The 18529-nt window shown below is 40.9% G+C and overlaps 1 protein-coding gene across 1 annotated transcript; it reads right to left on the bottom strand.

Annotated features, from left to right (window-relative positions):
- Window positions 1-1444: 1444 nt before the first annotated feature.
- On the bottom strand, window positions 1445-18225 carry atp1b1b (ATPase Na+/K+ transporting subunit beta 1b; the record flags this gene model as incomplete). The annotated part of the gene is made up of 6 exons (XM_080720385.1): window positions 1445-1705; window positions 4262-4345; window positions 5724-5908; window positions 7777-7932; window positions 13614-13742; window positions 18135-18225. 6 exons carry the CDS (start codon window positions 18223-18225, stop codon window positions 1445-1447), a joined length of 906 nt encoding a protein of 301 aa, XP_080576511.1.
- Window positions 18226-18529: the final 304 nt, after the last annotated feature.

Here is an 18529-nt window from a genome sequence, read left to right as displayed (position 1 = left end):
TTCAGTTTGTTTCTTACTGATTAAATAAATGACAAGAGTGGATGAACTCCTGAAAACTTGACTGATGTTAGACATTGACTTTAGCACTTAACATCGACGAAAGATCCTAAAAACACGGAGTACTGCATTGATTGCTTCTGACGACAACAGCTTCTCCTCAAACCCCCCGGACCAGTGACTTTGGTATTGTATTTATACATTACACTTTTCTGCAAAGAAGAAAAAAAATGTACAACTGCATAAATATAAAATTCTTCCACCATCTTAAATGGCTAAAAACATTCATCAGAAAGTCACACCACAGTGCCGTGATGCATCCATCAAAAAGAAAAATGACAATCATTTCACTTTAGGTTTCTTTAAAAAGCAGTTCGCTAGCACCACTGCCACTTTTTAGCTTTTAAAGGGGCTTGAGTGTCTACCGAACCGGACACACAAACTCTACATTCAAGAAAAAGAAAACAAAAAAAATGAATAAAAGATAAAAATCAAAAGATTAAAAGCATGAAACGCAGTAATAAAAATCCCCTACCCCACATTAAGTGATTTAGAGAGAAAAAAAACTAAACAAAAAAAGTAGAAAAGAAAAAATAAAGTAAAAACATTCTCCCGTGATTAGACTTAAAAAGACGGAAAAAAAATAAAGTTCCCTGGAGTGCAGCCTTTCTCTCTCTCACAGATCAGAAGAGATCAGAACGTACCGTGTCAAAATATTTTTTCAATCATCATGTATACATTAATATATATACGTATATACACATCTGTGACGGCTGAAGCTTGCTCACATAAGAAAAAAAAACAGGTTACGACATGGCTTGGAAAAGGACGAAAAACATAATTTGCGACTACTGCACTGTACACTCCAAAAACGTTTATACCGAAACCACACTAGGCAGCAAATCTACGGAAAAGGAACAAGGAACACTGCTCGCTACACATCCGTGGTGGAATTACAATTTACAGTCATGAATGAACAATGTCCCATGGCTCGTGGAATTTTCTCATTTACAGTAGAATAAATATTTTTTTTTTCTTCATTTACGCTATTGCTACTCTTCCTGTAAATTACACCTAAACGCTAGACAGAAGCAGAGAAGCTAGGTACTGAAAGCAGACAGATTTTAAGTATCGGTCCTGCAATGAGATTTTTATATTTCTTTTTTTTTTATATATATCTTCATTTATTCAAGACTAGTCGTGATTTAACTTAACAGCTATCGTCTCCCTCCCCCTGCATTCGTTTTTGTTGTTTCGTCGGGTTTTGTTTTAAAACATCGCCCGGCGTTACGTTTTCGTTACCTCTGGTAATCGCGTCGCGGTTAAAGGGTCGCCGAGAGGAAGGTGGTGGTGGAAGGAGAGAGGGAGAGAGGGAGAGAGGGAGGGAGAGAGGGAGGGATAGAGGGGAAGTGGGGGTCAGAGAAAGTGCTATGTGTGCTGACGTTGGTCATACAGTGCCGATGTGGATCTTAATGTCAAAGCGTCCCTGGTAGCGGTCCTTTTCGTTGTAGTGAATGTTGTCCCCATAGACCTTGCACTCGATGCGTATGTCCTGGTTCATGGTGAGGTTGGTGAAGTGGATGGCCACCAGCGGCTGCAGGTAGTGGGGGTGCAGGAGCTTGCCGTAGTACGGGTAATACTGCATGGGGAAGCCGCCGCCGATGCCGTAGAAGTTGATCTGTCCCAACTTCCCGGCGTCCTCCTCTCTCTGCCGGTAGCGGAGAAACAAGAATTACTTTTCGTTGCCATTTAAACCATTTTAGACCTGAAATTTATCTAAAAGAAATGTCTTCTAAATCCTAACGGTTTCCTGAAAATACCTATGTTTCTTTATCCGTGGTGCTCAAAGTTTTTTAATGTCCCGCAAGTCAAAATATTTTTGAGGGACTAGTGAAAGTTACAGTTATGGTCGTGCGATAAGAAACATAAGCTTACCATAATCACAGTAATCCTTAATCATTTTTCAATCATATTCAAGGGCTTTTGGAGAGAAATGAGACAGACTCCAGTCACTTTTAGAGCACTGTAGAGGGAAGGGTTTGTGTGCGTCTGTGTCCAGCTGATGCAAGTAAGTAGTTGACAGCCGCTCGTTAACGCATTACAGGAAGGCAATTATGTCTCTGCACCGTCAACTGGCTGCTGTTATACAGATGCTTAGGCCTCAACTTTAAGGAGTGCATTGCTCCTTGTGTGACACAAGGACTAAATCCCAGGACTAAATTATTAGTGCCACAACCAATAATAATTATAATAATGTTGGTATAAGAGCAGCAAAAACAGTATATCTTGTATATCTGTCGGTGGAGTAGGGAGAACGCCACCGTCGCCTCCCGCAATGTTGTGGCCCTCGGCTTAGTACCCTAGACATAATTCGGCCCGTGGGGAAAACTAATTGGGGAACCCTGCTGTAAAACAAACATTCATCAATGTTACCCTCCATCTCACATTTCTCTGGTGAAATTTTCACTTAAATACGTGAACAGTTTCCCGTGTCAAGCTGTAAATTAAAGTGTTTTAACAGCCAGCCGTTATCTAGTCTTCAGCGCATCAGTCCTGACTAGCAGAAAAGGATCTTGCCAAAGGTTCAAATACACAACAAGCCCACTCTCAGAATAACCACACAAAAACACACAGACTGATCAACTTTATAAAGAATATATAAGTTATAACAATAATATATAAGTTATTACAATAGATAACTTATCACATAACATGAATCCTTTTTTTTTTTTTCTTTTTTTTTTTTATAATAGATACCTATTTCCTCCCACAAGGGAAATTCAGTATTTTCAGCCCAACCCAGCTGATTCCGCTGCCCACAAGGAGCGCGTGAGCAATTAGGGGTTAAGAGTCTTGTCTTGCTCAGGGACACACATCGACATTGCAACCCTGGCCTGGAATCGAACCTGGGACAACCAGGGGCTCCGGTTTTTCAGGCGGACTCCCTAACCATTCAGCTATGCCGCCCCATTTTGTATTTGTTTGTGTGCATGAGACCACCATGCAAAATCAATGGAGAGAATTTTAATCAAATCAAATATTTTAAGATACCTTGCCAAAATTTGAAGTTATATCATGGCAAGGTGATTAAACACAAACTTTAAGTGCATGTGCAATAAAAAGGTCTCTAATCTCCGTTAAGTATGTGTTTCTTTACCTTAAATTTCTAGAAAAAGAAATCAAGCAAGTTGAATGTTGTTGTGCAATTTGTTTGTGCAGTGTTTTTAACCACTGCACAAACAAAGTTCCGAAAGGAAAATAAAGTTCTTTGAATTGAAGAGCAAATTTACACAGTACAAACATGAAAGTTGGAATAGAAAACAGATGATCCGCAGTTGTGAATCCACACGGGAAGAATGAAAGTTGGAGAATTCTTCATATTACATTCCAAATGCGAAACATACAGAAGATAAAACACTGCAATCATCTATATAAGAGAATTAAACTGCACAAGCATGCAACTGTGCAGCTCATTGTTGACCCATACCAGACCAATGGATGTACCATCCGTTCTGTTGACCTTCACAGCAGCATATAAAACAACAGCTCTTAATAAATAAAATGTAGTAGGCCTATTCTAGTAGCAACAAAACAAACAATTCAGTTTTTTTACAGGCTCATGACAGAATATTGTTAGAGTTTAATTACATTAAGCAAATAAACATGTTCAAGGCCTGCGTTTTGCAATATAGAATAGTACGTAATATCTGAGGAAATAAATGTAGTAGCGATTTATAAATGCAGTTTTAGCATGTGTTGCTGCACGAGCGTGTGTTGTGTGACACACTGAGGGATGTTCGAGCAGATGCACAAAATCCCTTCGTAATTATATCCACCTGTGTTTTGCCATCGCAATAACAATCCACAGGGAACACCAGACATGGTGGTTTCTCTATAGCAGGGGTCTTCAACATTACATTTTTTTTTTTAAATACTTCAAATAGCTGATCTATATCAACACGTTGCGAGCTTGTAGATTGAATGCAGCTATTTGAGCCATATAAAAATGATTTTCAAAATAGTAAAAAGAAGTTTAGGGGTTTAGGGTTTAGCATGGACGAAAGTATGGCCCAGGGTCTCTCACTTGAGTAGCGTGTGTATCTTATGCAGGTGGGAGGCCAATTCTTAATTTGTGATCAAAGCCATTGACAGAACTCTTTCAACGGTTCTGTTCGAGCACATTGTTGGGTTCGTTGTGCGTGTCGAACCAAAAAATAAAAACGACTAAAAAAGGCATACATTATGATTCCAGCTACCCACGTACCTTGTGGTAGCAGAAGATGGGGATGACGTTGGGCTGCACCTTGACATGAGCGTCCTCAGGAATGCTGTCGTTGGAGGAAGGAGGCTGAAGATGAAACATTTAGACGTTAGGCACCACTCATTTCCATTCTTGGTTTTCCTCCAATTTACAGCATAGGACATGGCTTGGCTCTGGTATGAAATTCGCATTCTAACAAGACGATTGATCATGACTATACAGTATAGAACAGTGGTTCTCAACGTTTTCAGGCCGCAACGCCCAAAATAATCATATTTGAACAGGGGAACCGCCACCCTGACTAGCACTAAGAGTTGAGGCATTACATTTTGTATTTAACACGGTTCTATTGTGAAAATAGCAGATCTACATGCTCACAACGCCTCGCAACGCTATTTTCACATTTTCTGCCTCTAATATTTGACAATTTGGCCAATGTTTAATTTGTCATTTTAGAGGTATTAAAATGTCCTTAAATTGTCACTTTAGAAATGTGCAGATACCCTCTATACACTCAGTGATGTAACTAGGTTTTCAATGTAATGGGTCCCGGGACCCACAGGTGGTCATTCAAATGGGTCCCAGAAAAGTTGTATGAGTCCTCAATACAATGTTTTCGAGCGCTGTGAGCTTGTAGATCGGCTATTTACAAAATGTTTGCCTATTTCTTATATTTATTTTACAATTTGGCTAATGTTTGAACTTAGAACTAGGATTTCTAAATACACTAGGCTACATAATTATATTTATATCACTGGGATCCCAATTTATATTAAATGTTAAAATACTAGAGTACAAATGGAACAGGTCCATTTGGTTCCATTTGTTCACCGAGTTACAGACCCATGAAGTTCTATTTGGTTCCTAACTATCATTTATCTGGGGATCCCCTGGAACTCCCTCAAGGACCCAGGACCCCACTTTGAGAATTACTAGTGAAAATAGTTTTTAGCTGTTCCAGGTTTAACTGATAATAAATCTTTACAGTGTTTATCTTACACAATACATTAAAAAACGAATTAAACTATCTAAACTAATATAGCAACTTAAGTAGAATAAGTAAATTATTTTAACATGGACTCCAATGGAGGCGCATCCCCGGGACCCCAGGACCATGACATGAATGAGTCCCTTGGCGACTTGAATGAGTTTTTGATGCGGGATGCGCACGTAATGACATCAAACTGTATGTTGGTTTGTTTACTGTTGAGTGAGAAAACAATGTTGCACATTAACTTCATCATCTGGGGACCCCACAAAATAATGTGGGGACCCCCCTGGGGGTCCCGACCCGCAGGTTGAGAACCACTGGTATAGAGTGACATTTTTAAGTACCGTCCCTGGCTGAATGGATTCCAATATCAACAGTTTTTTTTTTGTTATGATCAATATCAATCAGTTATCACCAAAGGAGTCTATTCAGTCTCAATCAGTAGTTGGGAGAACTTGAGGTCTGGGAACTCACCTTTGGCTGGAAGTTGACGATCCTGTTGAGCTTGACAACGAAGCAGGGTTTGCCCTCCTTGAAGCCGTACTCGCGGTCTTCCAGGCCTGAGCAAGGCCCCAGCCAGGACCTGGAGAAACGGCAGGCCCGTCGGACGCCAATGTCACTGTCCATGTCCCCCCTGTGCTTGTAGTCTCCGGGCTCCTCTGAAGGACGAGAAGAACCAGGTCAGAATTGATACGTTACTTTTGAACAATTGTGAAAATGCTTGCAAATCTTTGAATATATATTTTTCAAAGCAAACTTTTGTAACTCAAATCTCTGCTTCTGGGGGTCCCTGGAACAACATATTTTGAGATGCGAGTCCACAGCCAAATACATGTAATTTTGGGGGTCCTTGACATGAAAATGTTTGAGAACCATTGATTTAGAAGAAGAATTTAGAAGACATTTATAGAATCGGGTAAATAATATTCAAAGACACATTTTCACGATTAAAAAAAAATAGCCGATCTACCAAGCTCGCAGTGCACACTATGAGCTTGTATATGTGCTATTTTTTTGTTTTCTGACCGTTTTCTGTTATGTGCTTTCTGAAAGCTTACAGATACGGAAGAAACCTTTGGTCATCTCGCAAAGCTTTGTAAGGTTGTAGATCTGCTATTTTACCAATTTTTGTATCGTTTTGGAACATTTTTGAAAAAAGCCCAAAATGGGGATTCCAGGTTGAAACTAAAAGTGTTACATTTTCTAACTATTACTGTTACTATTGTACTTCACCATGATGTTAGTGTTACAGTTAAAGTTACAGGATGATAGATTCTGTACGACAAGTTGGTCTGATATCACATTGAAAACATACAGGCAGACAGTGGATGAAGTAAGCCATGATTTCCTGCAACAGGTTTACAATATGGTACTAGTTCCAATATGTTAATTAATAATTATTTTACAATGTCCATTTATGATAAGCAGCAAGCCATCCCTGCAAAACAAATTACACCATGATGACGTTATGACAACGTCCTCCGGTGACTCCGGTGACGTTCAGAACCAGGCAAGATCACAGCCCATATGGGGATGAACTTGACGTCATTACCAGTACGTCATATGGACTTTTTTGTTTGACAGGTTATTGTTATCGTTTGTGATGTTAGTTGAAATATGAGCATATAAGGTTATATTCTGGGACATATCTGACTAGTTATATTTATCTGGCCTCGATAGGACCCTCTCCGATTAATCCAGGACATCCGTTTTCGTGGGCAAGATTTATGTTGGTTGAAATCAGGTGATATTCTAGACCAGATCTGACTAGTCATGGTTTGACTTGATGGTTTGACCCAATCGAGACGTCACCGATTGGTCCAGGTCTGACTTGCTGGGATGTTTAAATTTCATGTCATGGTTTCTTTTTACGCCACAGCAGTAAACAAGAGCGATCAGAACCTGCGTGCGGCAACCCATCACTTTTGCATGCCAAAATGTCAATCTGACACACTATGATGATACACACACTAGGGCATTCACGAATAGTGATTTTTAGTATTCAAATTATTCGACTTCAAAGTATTCGAATAGTCGAATATTCGACAGGACAGGCCAAACTGTCAAATATTAAGTCCAAGAGGCGAACATTGTGAAAATAGCCGATCTACATGCTCACAACGCCTCGAGGCGTTGTGAGCATGTAGATCTGCTATTTTCACAATATTTATCTGCGGAACCGAGTCAAATTAAATGCAATACCTACAGGTTCCAAGTGCTTGTCAGGGTGGGGGTCCCCAGTTCAAATATGTTTATTTTGGGGGTCACAACCTAAAAAGTTTTGAGAACCCCTGGTATAAACTATAAAGCCTTAAACAATTCATCCACCAGGGGCATTGACAACTCATTCTTATGACTTCCTATCTAGCCAAGCTTTATAAACTATATATTTTTTAAAGAGAAAACAAAAACAAAAAAATAATAAGCGAATATTCGACTTCGGTGAACAATGTCGAATAGTGACTTTGATATTCGAATATTCGAATATTTGGTGAATGCCCTACCACACACAGTATATTCTATATACCTCCACAGTCCTCGAACTTCATCTGGTCCCTCTGAGCCTCATCGTCGTACTGGACCAGGAACTCCCTCAAGGCCTTGGCATAAGGGATGTAGGTCTCCAGATCGTTGATGTTGAAGGAGATTTCATTTTTCTCAGAGCGTGGGGTGTGTGAAAGACCTGCAAGTACAACAGCCACGGGAGGGATGCAATTAGTTTTCAGCACAACACAACCAACAATTACACTGGCACTTTTACGGTCATTATTTCACTTTGATGGATTCCAAGCAATTTTGCACTCAATAAAGAAATCACAATAAAGAAATAAAGGTCCCAGTAGGAGGAGGGTGTTTTGGATTTACAGATGCCGATCCCCCCACCCCTTGCTAACATGACAATGGTGGTCTTAACTACCCTTAGCTGCCCCAAGCATTTGAGATGCACAAACAGGCAAGAACTCACACCTGCTCCTCCTCACACCAGAAGGTCCACACCAATCCCTAACCACTTTAAAAGTTAGTTGACCGGGGTCCCGCAGGGCCATGCAAATTGTAAGCCAGATGGCTTACACTACAGCACTTCTCTTGTGACTACATCACGTTACAGGGTGGGAGATCCTAGGTGTAGGTCACAATTATTACATAATCGTCAGATCGCAATCAGTTGACATAGTCGCAGTTAATTTGTCAATCATTTCCATGTTGAAAAATTCTCATATTTTTCAACATTTTCAAAAATAGTGGAACATAGTGGCCATTTCCACTATCAATGTTCTTTTGTAAGTATAAAGTTGTCTGTCATTTTTTGTATATTTAGGTTACTGCCATGTGCAACTTCAAAAACACAATTAAATCGTTAATCGCAATTATTTGAGTGACAATTAATCGTCATGTAAAATGTCATAATCGTTGACAACCCTACCTAGGTGCAATCTACGGTATTCACTTTACTTCCCCAAAGGTAAGTGTTCAGTTTGGGTGGCTTTAAATGTAAAAAGAACATTTATTCGCAATTGCAAGAACGACGAGTATCAAAATAAACAAACCTTTATTAATAAACAATCGCACACACACAAACAATTATCTGCTAAAAAAGAGGCAGACAAAATAGCTTGTAGTAATGCACTCACTAGGTTCAATAATTTTTTCCCCCCTCAACACTAAATCTCTTTGTCGAAAATAACCGATAGACAAGCTCTCAATGCGTTCTGATGCGATCTACTACGTTCAGCGAATGTTTGCCCCCAGGATGGGGATGCTGGGGTTCACGCTGTCAATGTTGAAACTAAGATATCCACAGACAGGGGTGTCGCACCAAATTCTGGGCCCTGGGTACTTTAACTATTGAAAAATCGTGACAATTTGTGCAAGTCTGAATATTTCAAATCCTTCTAAGGTTTTTTGAAAACCGTATGTTTCCATGTCAGTGGTGCTCAAACCGTTTCATGGGAAGGACCCCCAAAATTATATGTATTTGGCCACGGACCCCCCCCCCCCCCCCCATCTTAAAAAAGGACTCCCAAGAAGGAACATTTGAGTTACAAATATATATTATATATTCAAAGATTTGCACACATTTTCACGACTTTTCAAAAATAGCAGATCTACAAGCTTGCCGCACTGTGAGCTTGTATATCTGCTATTTTTCAAAAGCTTAAGTATACAATAATTCCAGGCCCTAACCCTTGGGCCCTAGTAACTCAGTCCCACTTTTGTGACGCCCCTGTCCACAGAGCGTGATTCCTAAACCCACCAGGATTGAGTTAAGACCCGCCTCCTCTCGATAATCTTAAGTATGAAAGTGCCCATGAACCTAAGTGCTGCTCGCTCAAGTGCAAAGTACCTACTACCTACTGAATCATTACAATAATACACGCAGCATAATAGGCCCAAAGCCATATCCAAACCATATCAATTTAACTGATAATCAGTAAGAGTTTTTATTTTGAGCACAGTAGTGACAAATTAATAGCTTTCTCAGTACGTTTTTCTCTTTAGCAAAGTTACAAAGTTTTCCCTTTATTAAGCACAGTACAATTAAGTCAGTTTCAAGTTTTTTTTAGCACAGTTTATTTTGAGCACTGTAGTGAGAAATTAATAGCTGTGCATTGTGCAAATGCAGGCTTTTCTCAAGTACAAGTCTTCATGCCTCTGACTTTATCCACCCTCCATGTGTCAGGCAGGGATTTCAGCCACTCCTGGAAGTCCTCGCGTTTCCACGAGGCGGGTCTTAACTCAATCCTGGTGGGTTTAGGAATCACGCGTCCACAGAACATCAACACACCCTGCCCCCCCTTACTTCCTTCAAGTTCCCGTCTATGGCCCCCCCTATCAGGCATACACCCTGCCTTGACCCCAGCCCATTCACAGGTCACTCAGGGTTCAAAACGGTCACAGGAAACTTTAAACAACTAAATTGTTTCCACTGTGGTCCTATGTGTTCAATACATCAATACAGCATGAAAAACACAATGTCATCAACAAATACAAAACACTATCCGTACAAGGGGGAAAAGGGGAAAAACGGCAGCAGTGAGGACGAGAGGACGACAAGTGTTTTTCACTCCCATTGTTTGCTTGAAGAAGTGTGTGTGTGTGTGTGTGTGTGTGTGTGTGTGTGGGGGGGGGGGGGGGTAGATGACTTATCACGTCTTTGATGTTTCCCGAAGCAAGTCACAACGGTTTAACAGACCGAGGTTACTGTGACGCCCAACGAGTTTACAGGCCTGATAACACTCTACAACCACTCTGAACAGCCTCTACTACCCAGCCTGTTCCAAAGGTTCACAGAAAATAGTAGACATTTGGCGTAGAGGAGGAAATAATTTAAACAAAAAAAGCGCGGACCAACCACCACAAAGCTGACATCCCAGTAAACTAAGCCATAGTTTGCCAAGTGTAGAGCGTTTAGGTTGTGGAATTACTGGAATGAATCAACACATGACCATTCTTCATCCTCCAATGTATTCATTGTGATCACACACTCCCTCTGAAAAAAAAGGGGAAGTAATGGCAATGTGCGTATCATCTAAAAGCCCATTAGTGAAGGGTTGTATTTTTGGTAAGTTACATAATAATCTAGCCTGCCGATTCCCATCAACATATGCACTCATGCGAACTTGATGAAATCATCCATGAAATGCCATTGGCCACACCTAAACTGTACAAGCATCCATTCTTAGATTTGTTCTTGATACTGTACATGTATGTACTGATAGATTGTACATCTGTACATCTATTCATTCAGAGACCCAGTGCAGATATCTACTGCCAGAATCAAAGCTCATCATTTGTTCTTATTCATCTTGATTTGGTTCTTGACTCGTACCTCTTACTGCTGTTGCATCTATGACGCCTGAATGTCCCTCCAAGGGACATTCAGGCATTCAACCTTAAAGGGCCAGTTCACCCCTGGGACAACCAGATCTTATTTTATTGTTGTTTGGGACACGATCAACACAATCTTGAGTTATTTTTTGTGTTCAGTCTGTGTTTTGAGATATTTTAGTATTTCAGCATGAATGATGATGCATTTTGCATCATATGATGCAGCATGATGACTCATATGATGCAAAATGCATCATCATTCATGCTGAAATACTAAAATATCTCAAAACACAGACTGAACACAAAAAATAACTCAAGATTGTGTTGATCGTGTCCCAAACAACAATAAAATAAGATCTGGTTGTCCCAGGGGTGAACTGGCCCTTTAAACAAACAAAGCAACTAACATTTGAATAGACCTATGGACAATATTTAGTGCACATTGCCGATAATTCGAGAGGCCTCTCGTCAGAGTGAGCCACATACATTTGGCGTTACCATGAGATCGTCTGAACAGTACACCTAGTGTATATGGAAGCCAACACCACATTGAACTCCACACAACCCCCCACCCCCATGTGACACCATCAACCCCTCCAGTAATTTAGCAAAATGTAACATTCCGTTAACCATATATACATACAAAACACACTTTGTTCGAGTATTACCGGTAATAGTGAAAATAGCCGATCTACAACATCACAGATCACACAACATCATAGTGTGACTCGTTGTGAACTTGTAGATTGGCCGCTTTCAACAAAATGTTCGCCTATTATGATATGCCCAGAAAAGAGACGCTAGGGAAGGGACGATATGACAATTTCATATCACGATTATTGTGACAAAAGAAATCACGATTTATGTCATTATCGCGATAATCAAAATCCATTATCCAGGGGCGGAACATGTGCCAAATTGCGACGCGTTGTGAGCTTGTATATCTGCTATTTTTGGCAAAGAAATTTGATAGTGAAAAAAAGACTGTATCAAGTATGTGTATTATAAGTACCTTTTACCAATTATAGAGGGTTTAAGTGGTACCAGATATGCAGCTCTGCAATGCATGACGGAGGACGATATCACGATAAATAAAATCTCCACGATACGATTATCGTGAGTGTTTTTTATCACGATAAACGATAATATCGCATATCGTCCCATCCCTATCTACAACATCACACGGTCATAGTGTGACTTGTTGTAGATTGGCGGCTTTCAACAAATATCTATTATTTATGACATGCCCAGAAAAGGGTCGCTAGGGCTCATGTGGTGGGAAATCCATTTCCAAGTTCCAAAATGGCTGTTCCGTGAATATGGTCAATTAGGCGAGAGCTTTTACGCAGAATATGGGAGTTGAATGGGAAATCAGCTGATAATCGTAACAGATCATCTTGTGAGGGGCCTCTGTTTGCATGGCCTCACATGAACACCGTGGCCTAAGCCGAGGCCGGTGTCCGTGCTTGTGTGAATTCCACTCCTATCTCGCTGCGCAACTAGCTTTAGACTGTTTAAGTGTGAAATTCAATAAGATTGTGTTTGACCAACCCCCTCCCTTTGCTCTTGTAAGGCAAACATACTTGTCGACGCTGGTAAAGCTTGGCCTAGAAAATAACAGCCGGGGCTTGCATGCATACATATTGTTCGCCCTAATCGATTTCCTCCAGAAATAAATTGCATTTGCCACAGCAAACACTTCAGATCGTGTCGTCTCTAGCGATGATTCAGTTGTTGCGGAGTCATAAACAGTGACCCCTCTGACCCTGCTATAGATTACACATGCCATGCTTGCATCTGACAAGCCCTGCCTGGGGTAGAAGCATAGCAACAGTGTGCACACAGGGGAAGAAGCACTGATAATGCAAGGCAGTGCTGAAACATCCATGTCAAGATGCAGATATGGCCCACAACGCCAATACAGTTTTACCATTCTAAAACTCTTGAGGCCTCACTTGGAATGTTACTCGGTTCATCAAAAGAGGGCTTAAGCAAACTATTGTCCGTTAAACAGTACTCAAAATTACATTCATGTCAAGCAGGGACGTGCAGAAAATGAAATGTCCTAAAAGGGCTCCTTTGGTAAAGAATGCAAAAAATAGCAGATCTACAAGCTCTCAATGAATCGTGCTGTGGCGCGCTGAGAGCTTGTAGATCAGCTATTTTCGGTGTGCGGCCTACGATGTGGATTTCTAGACGGAGGACACATTCTTTCAACATAAAATTGCAAGTTCAGGAAAGTTCGGAAAAGACAAGTCTCCTGAATGCTGTAGGACATGGAAAGCATTTCTTTCTCCATAGTAAAAGCATGCATTCATGGTCTCGAGGGCATTTGTTTTACAGCAGGGTAAAGGGGCAGGAGCTCAAGCCCCCTTTGATGTCTATGTGTGCAAGTGCCTGATGTCAAGTGGTCTAAAGTTATATTGAAGGACAGGAATCACTTCTTGCTCTCGCAGGAGAGAAATCCACTCAACAAAGTCACAAATGTCCAATGTTTAAATGACAAACAACAGAGGCTCCGTGTGTACTCCTTACCTGGTGGTGCAACTCTGTCTTGCCAAGTGGGTTTGTAATTGCTCAGGGTAAGCAGCAGGGCCTGGATGGTGCCGACGAATATTCCAGCCAGGCATCCATAGAAGATCAGGTAGAAAACCAGGATCTTAACTGCAGAGGAAGAAAGGAGGGCGTTAGGGATGTGTAAAAAAAAACAAGACCTCGCACCACCAAACACCACTATTATTAATAACCACACAAAAGAGCTGGGGAGTGCACAAAGTTCTGCAATATGAAGCATTTATGGATCTTGTTTTGCCATTGATGCTATAGTCTCGCATATGCCCTCTGCTATGAAAACCAATCCTGATAGAGATGTGCCGATTGATCGCGATAGGCCGATAATGCCTCTATTAGCTTTGAGGACCTCAGCGAGCAATCTCCTAATGTTTATACTTAATATACATGTTTTGTAAGAAGAATCATTAAATATATTATAAATGGTGCTACAGTAACACAATAAATAGAATAATTTATGGATTTGACGCTGTGGTCGGGAATATCTGTATCGGCAGATACTGATTCCAGTCCCCAGAAATCGCATTCGGAGCATCTCTAAATCCTGATGCCATCACATATGAATGACTACCCTTAAGTCTTTACATTGGTTCTGTGATGCTGTTATTTATAATTTTCTTGCACAAATTGTTTTCACACAGTCTTAGTGTATTAATTTAATTTAGACAGACTACCAGTTGGTGGAGATCTGTGGCTAGTGCTGCAGTAGTGACCGATGATGAGTTACACACTCATCAATGGCACTCGCAGGGAAGTTAAGTTAAAGTTTACAAGGCATACATTCCTATTGTGCAACAGCAGCATTACTGATAAAGCACCTGCCTTGCACAATCTCTGCAGCAGCATATCTGGTTTAACAAACACGACCCGATGACATTCAAGTACCCCAGATTTGCATGTTAAGACACAGTAAACATGTATCACGCAAACTATCTGCCCACCTGAGATTTCAGTCTTACAAGACATGACATGACTTTTTAATCCATCTAATTACTTTCCATTAGCTTAACCACTTAAGCTCTGTTATATTTCATCATACAATGAAAATAGCTCTGTTATATTTCATCATACAATGAAAATAGCAGAACAGAATGTCGCAGGCTTAATTATATATTTTTGAACAATATGAAAATGTCAGTCTGTTTATGATGTGTCCAAAATAGGGATGCCAGTTTGAAAGTGATTAAATGATATCAAATACAAAACACTACTTTGCCAAGAGTAAGCCTATCTACAGTATATGTACATACCACAGGTGGAAAAATTAATTAACCTGCCACAAAATCGTGCTCACCAACAAAGCAGCAACATAGTGCCAGTTAAAGGCATACTGGTCATTCCTATTAATTAACCCAGGTGGAGTGAAGTAGTTCCGAAGTCTCCTTGACATGAAGTGGGCTGGCAACTAGCCAATTCAGGCTTAAGGATCATTTACAGGCAAAATGGATGCAAACAGTGGGGCTTGTGTCTCCTCTAGGGAGGGGGGTAACTACAGAGCTAGCTTTCACATTCAAATCATCCAACAGTGGCAGCCATTGTTTTTTTCAGCTCTGCACGGATGAGACAGTGAAAACATGCACCAGAAACTGTAATTCCAACATCTGAGTATCGAGGGCACTGTCATTCTTTAAAAAAAAGAAACCCACTGTAACCAGCGTTCAACACGACTACTTGAGGACATACAATTCTGTATATAGACCTCAAGTTAGACATCTGTTATTCGAGCTACTGTATGTCCTCTGCTGCTGCACAGCAGGGCAATGTCAAAGGGTCAAATATGCACACAGCAGTTTTAGGTTACTGTTGTTGGACAATTTATCATTTAAGACCTGGGAGTGGTCAGATGCAAGGCTAGACTATAAATAAATAAGAAATACAGAATGTTTCTTTGCCGTATATACAGCAGACACATTTGGATCAGTCATGCATGCCCAATGTCATGTTTAGCTTTCCTGTGAGTGCCATCGATTAGAAATTCATGATTTGCTTTCCCAGCATTGTATGTTTGTTGGCCTGTAATCATTTTAAAAAGGGCAAATAGATTCAGGTAACGCGTTACCAAGTCAGACTGAAAAAAAGAATGAAATTCAGGCTGGTAAGTCGGTGCTACTGCAGACTACCTGTCCCCAATGTCATGCTTAGCTTTCCTGTGAGTGCCATCGATTAGAAATTCATGATTTGCTTTCCCAGCATTGTATGTTTGTTGGCCTGTAATCATTTTTAAAAAGGCAAATAGATTCAGGTAACGCGTTACCAAGTCAGACTGAAAAAAAAAAAGAATGAAATTCAGCTTGGTAAATCGGTGCTACTGCAGACTACCTGTCCTCTGGGCACCATTGCGCATGGCATGACTTTACCCAACGCAATGAACGCATCAGCATTTTTCATGCTGACCTCGGAAGGACGAAAACCCATGCGTTCCACACAAGTTGATCGACTCTATAGGCATAAGTACCAATCATTCCCTTGTTAATACATCTCAAGTCATCGATATAGGCTCCAAAACCTTTCATTCATTATCTACAGTAATAGTATACACAGTGACACTGCCAAAAACTCCACATTTTTTTCAACTTGTTTCTGAGGTGTGTGTCTGCAGTGGTGTAATGTAACTAAGTACATTTACTGTACTTCTCAGAGGCAAATATTGCACTTTTACTCCACTACAATTACTTGAAAACTTTAGTTACTAGTTACCTTGAAGATATATATAAATGATTATATTGTAAAACATACATTAATCACTGTAGCCCTACTTCATACATAGGCCAAATTTGAAAATAGCCGATCTACAAGCTCACAGTGCATTGTGATGCGTTGTGAGCTTGTAGATCTGCCATTTTCAAAAAATGCTAGTACTTTTACTTTTGGTACTTTTAAGTACATTTTGATGCCAATACTTTTGTACTTTTACTCAAGTACATTTTGGATTCCCTGACTTTAACTTGTAACATGAGTATTTCTACATTCCAGTATTGATCATACTTTCCCCACCACCACTAGCTAACTGTGTGACATTGGGGACGTCGAGAGGAGGATAGATGGATGGATGGATGGATGGCGTCGGTGGAGGAAACCAGAGAAACGCTACAGCCTCTATACACATGTTAATCAATTCTGCAGCACCGACTGACATCTGATCACGGCAGGGGAAACCAAAGAAGACGCGCTAGACAAGAAGCTCGCTATAAGCCTAGGCTATACTAGTCTCTCCATTTCCAAAGCAGGGCCCCCAAATCACCTTGACTCACCTTGGACTTTGATGCAGTTTTAACCCTTTGATTGCGTCACCCGCCACCATCATGTGACATGAGCGGACACAACTTTCTGTTTGGGCGTCACGTTAAGACGTTAAGACTCGCAGGTTAACGTCCATAAATTACGAAAAACACATCATGTCCTCTCTAGTCTAGGAGGCTACTCTCTCTCTCTCTCTCTCTCTCTCCCTGCCTGTGCGTGCCGCAGTTCATCAGCACCCATGCATGCGCACTGTCTATGCACGCTGAATTTACAATCACTATACTACTAGACACACGCACACAACCCCTTTTTTCCAAAGATGACCTTGATGGCAGTTACATCACTGTTTGTTTAAAAAGAAAATGGCTAAGACTAAAAACACTGCCTGACGTTTATCTGTTTCCAAGGACAGATCGAGGCTGTAAGTGACATTGTATCAAATAATGGTGCGTGTAATGAGTCACAGAACATGGTCATTCAACCGTTTTCATATCAAGGTGCATTATTTAATCGACATTTGAGCCACGGACCACCATTTGATGAGATCTTTGCCTCTCAGACACAAAACTTAGACCTCTTTTTTTATCGTTGGATAAGAGAGATCACAGGCAAATGTTGGTATTAAAAAATATATAGGCCTATTATAGCCTACAATTTTTTTTAGGCTAAGTATTAATGCAGATGTTTAACAATCATTTAACTATTGAGAGCGTAAAAAGAAACCAAATCGATAGTTTCATTTTACGAGAAGGATCTATAAGGGTCCATTTGGTTAACAACTCTCCATTTTGGTTATCAACTCTCCATTTTACCAGTGGTCCGCGGGGACCGCCAGTGGTCCTTGAGTGAGGGGGTTCCAGGTGGTCCCCGGACCACTGGTTGAAAACGACTGGCATATTAGCACCCCACTGGTGGCAAATGAAATCATGTGTGCAATCAATGTGAACACGCACACTGTCTGTCCACGATCAGGTATGATCGAAGCCGATCATCACGAAATGCAGCAAAGTCAAATCAAACAGGTGTTTCGCCTGCCTGGGAATGAAACGGAGGAGGCGGCGCGCTCCTCTCATCTCAAACACGCGTGCTTTTCTTCAATCCTCCGCGTTATAATCGTGCTTTATTCGTGCCACCGCATCGCCACCAGCCAGCCAGCCAGCACCGCAAACTCCTCCGTTGCGTGGTTTTAAATGTCCACAGCTGACAGCTCTTTCTTTTTTTAAAACCTTTAAAAAAGATACTTACACCAACTTGAACCGGTACGTCCAAGGAACTCTCCTCTCTCCGAATTCCACACAAAGCCCTTCCATCCTTCGTCGTCTTTATTTGAAGGCATCTTTTTTTCCTAAATTGGTTAAGCTAAATGTGTCTATTATTCCCTCTTTTAGAGGTGTTTTCCTTTCCTTTTCGCTCCCGTTCTCAGGTCCCCTCTCTCTCTTTCTTGTGTTATTTTCTGGAGTACCCAAGAGCGAAGCACCCCGACGGAGACGTACCCAGCAGGAGCCGCTGCGAAGCGCTCCAATATATGACGCTGTTCCTCCTCGCAGCTCCGCCCCTCCTAAAAAACCTCCAATAGGACACAGCAGTGGGCGTGGTTTAACAGTGCCACCAAAGAAAAATCCCATTCATTTTCCCCATAG

The sequence above is a fragment of the Nannobrachium achirus genome (genome assembly GCF_963921795.1).
Source record: "Nannobrachium achirus genome assembly, chromosome: 24".
NCBI classification, from domain to species: Eukaryota; Metazoa; Chordata; class Actinopteri; order Myctophiformes; family Myctophidae; genus Nannobrachium; species Nannobrachium achirus.
The sequence above is the reverse complement of the archived record's forward strand: the minus strand, read 5'-3'. Positions and strand labels throughout refer to the sequence as shown.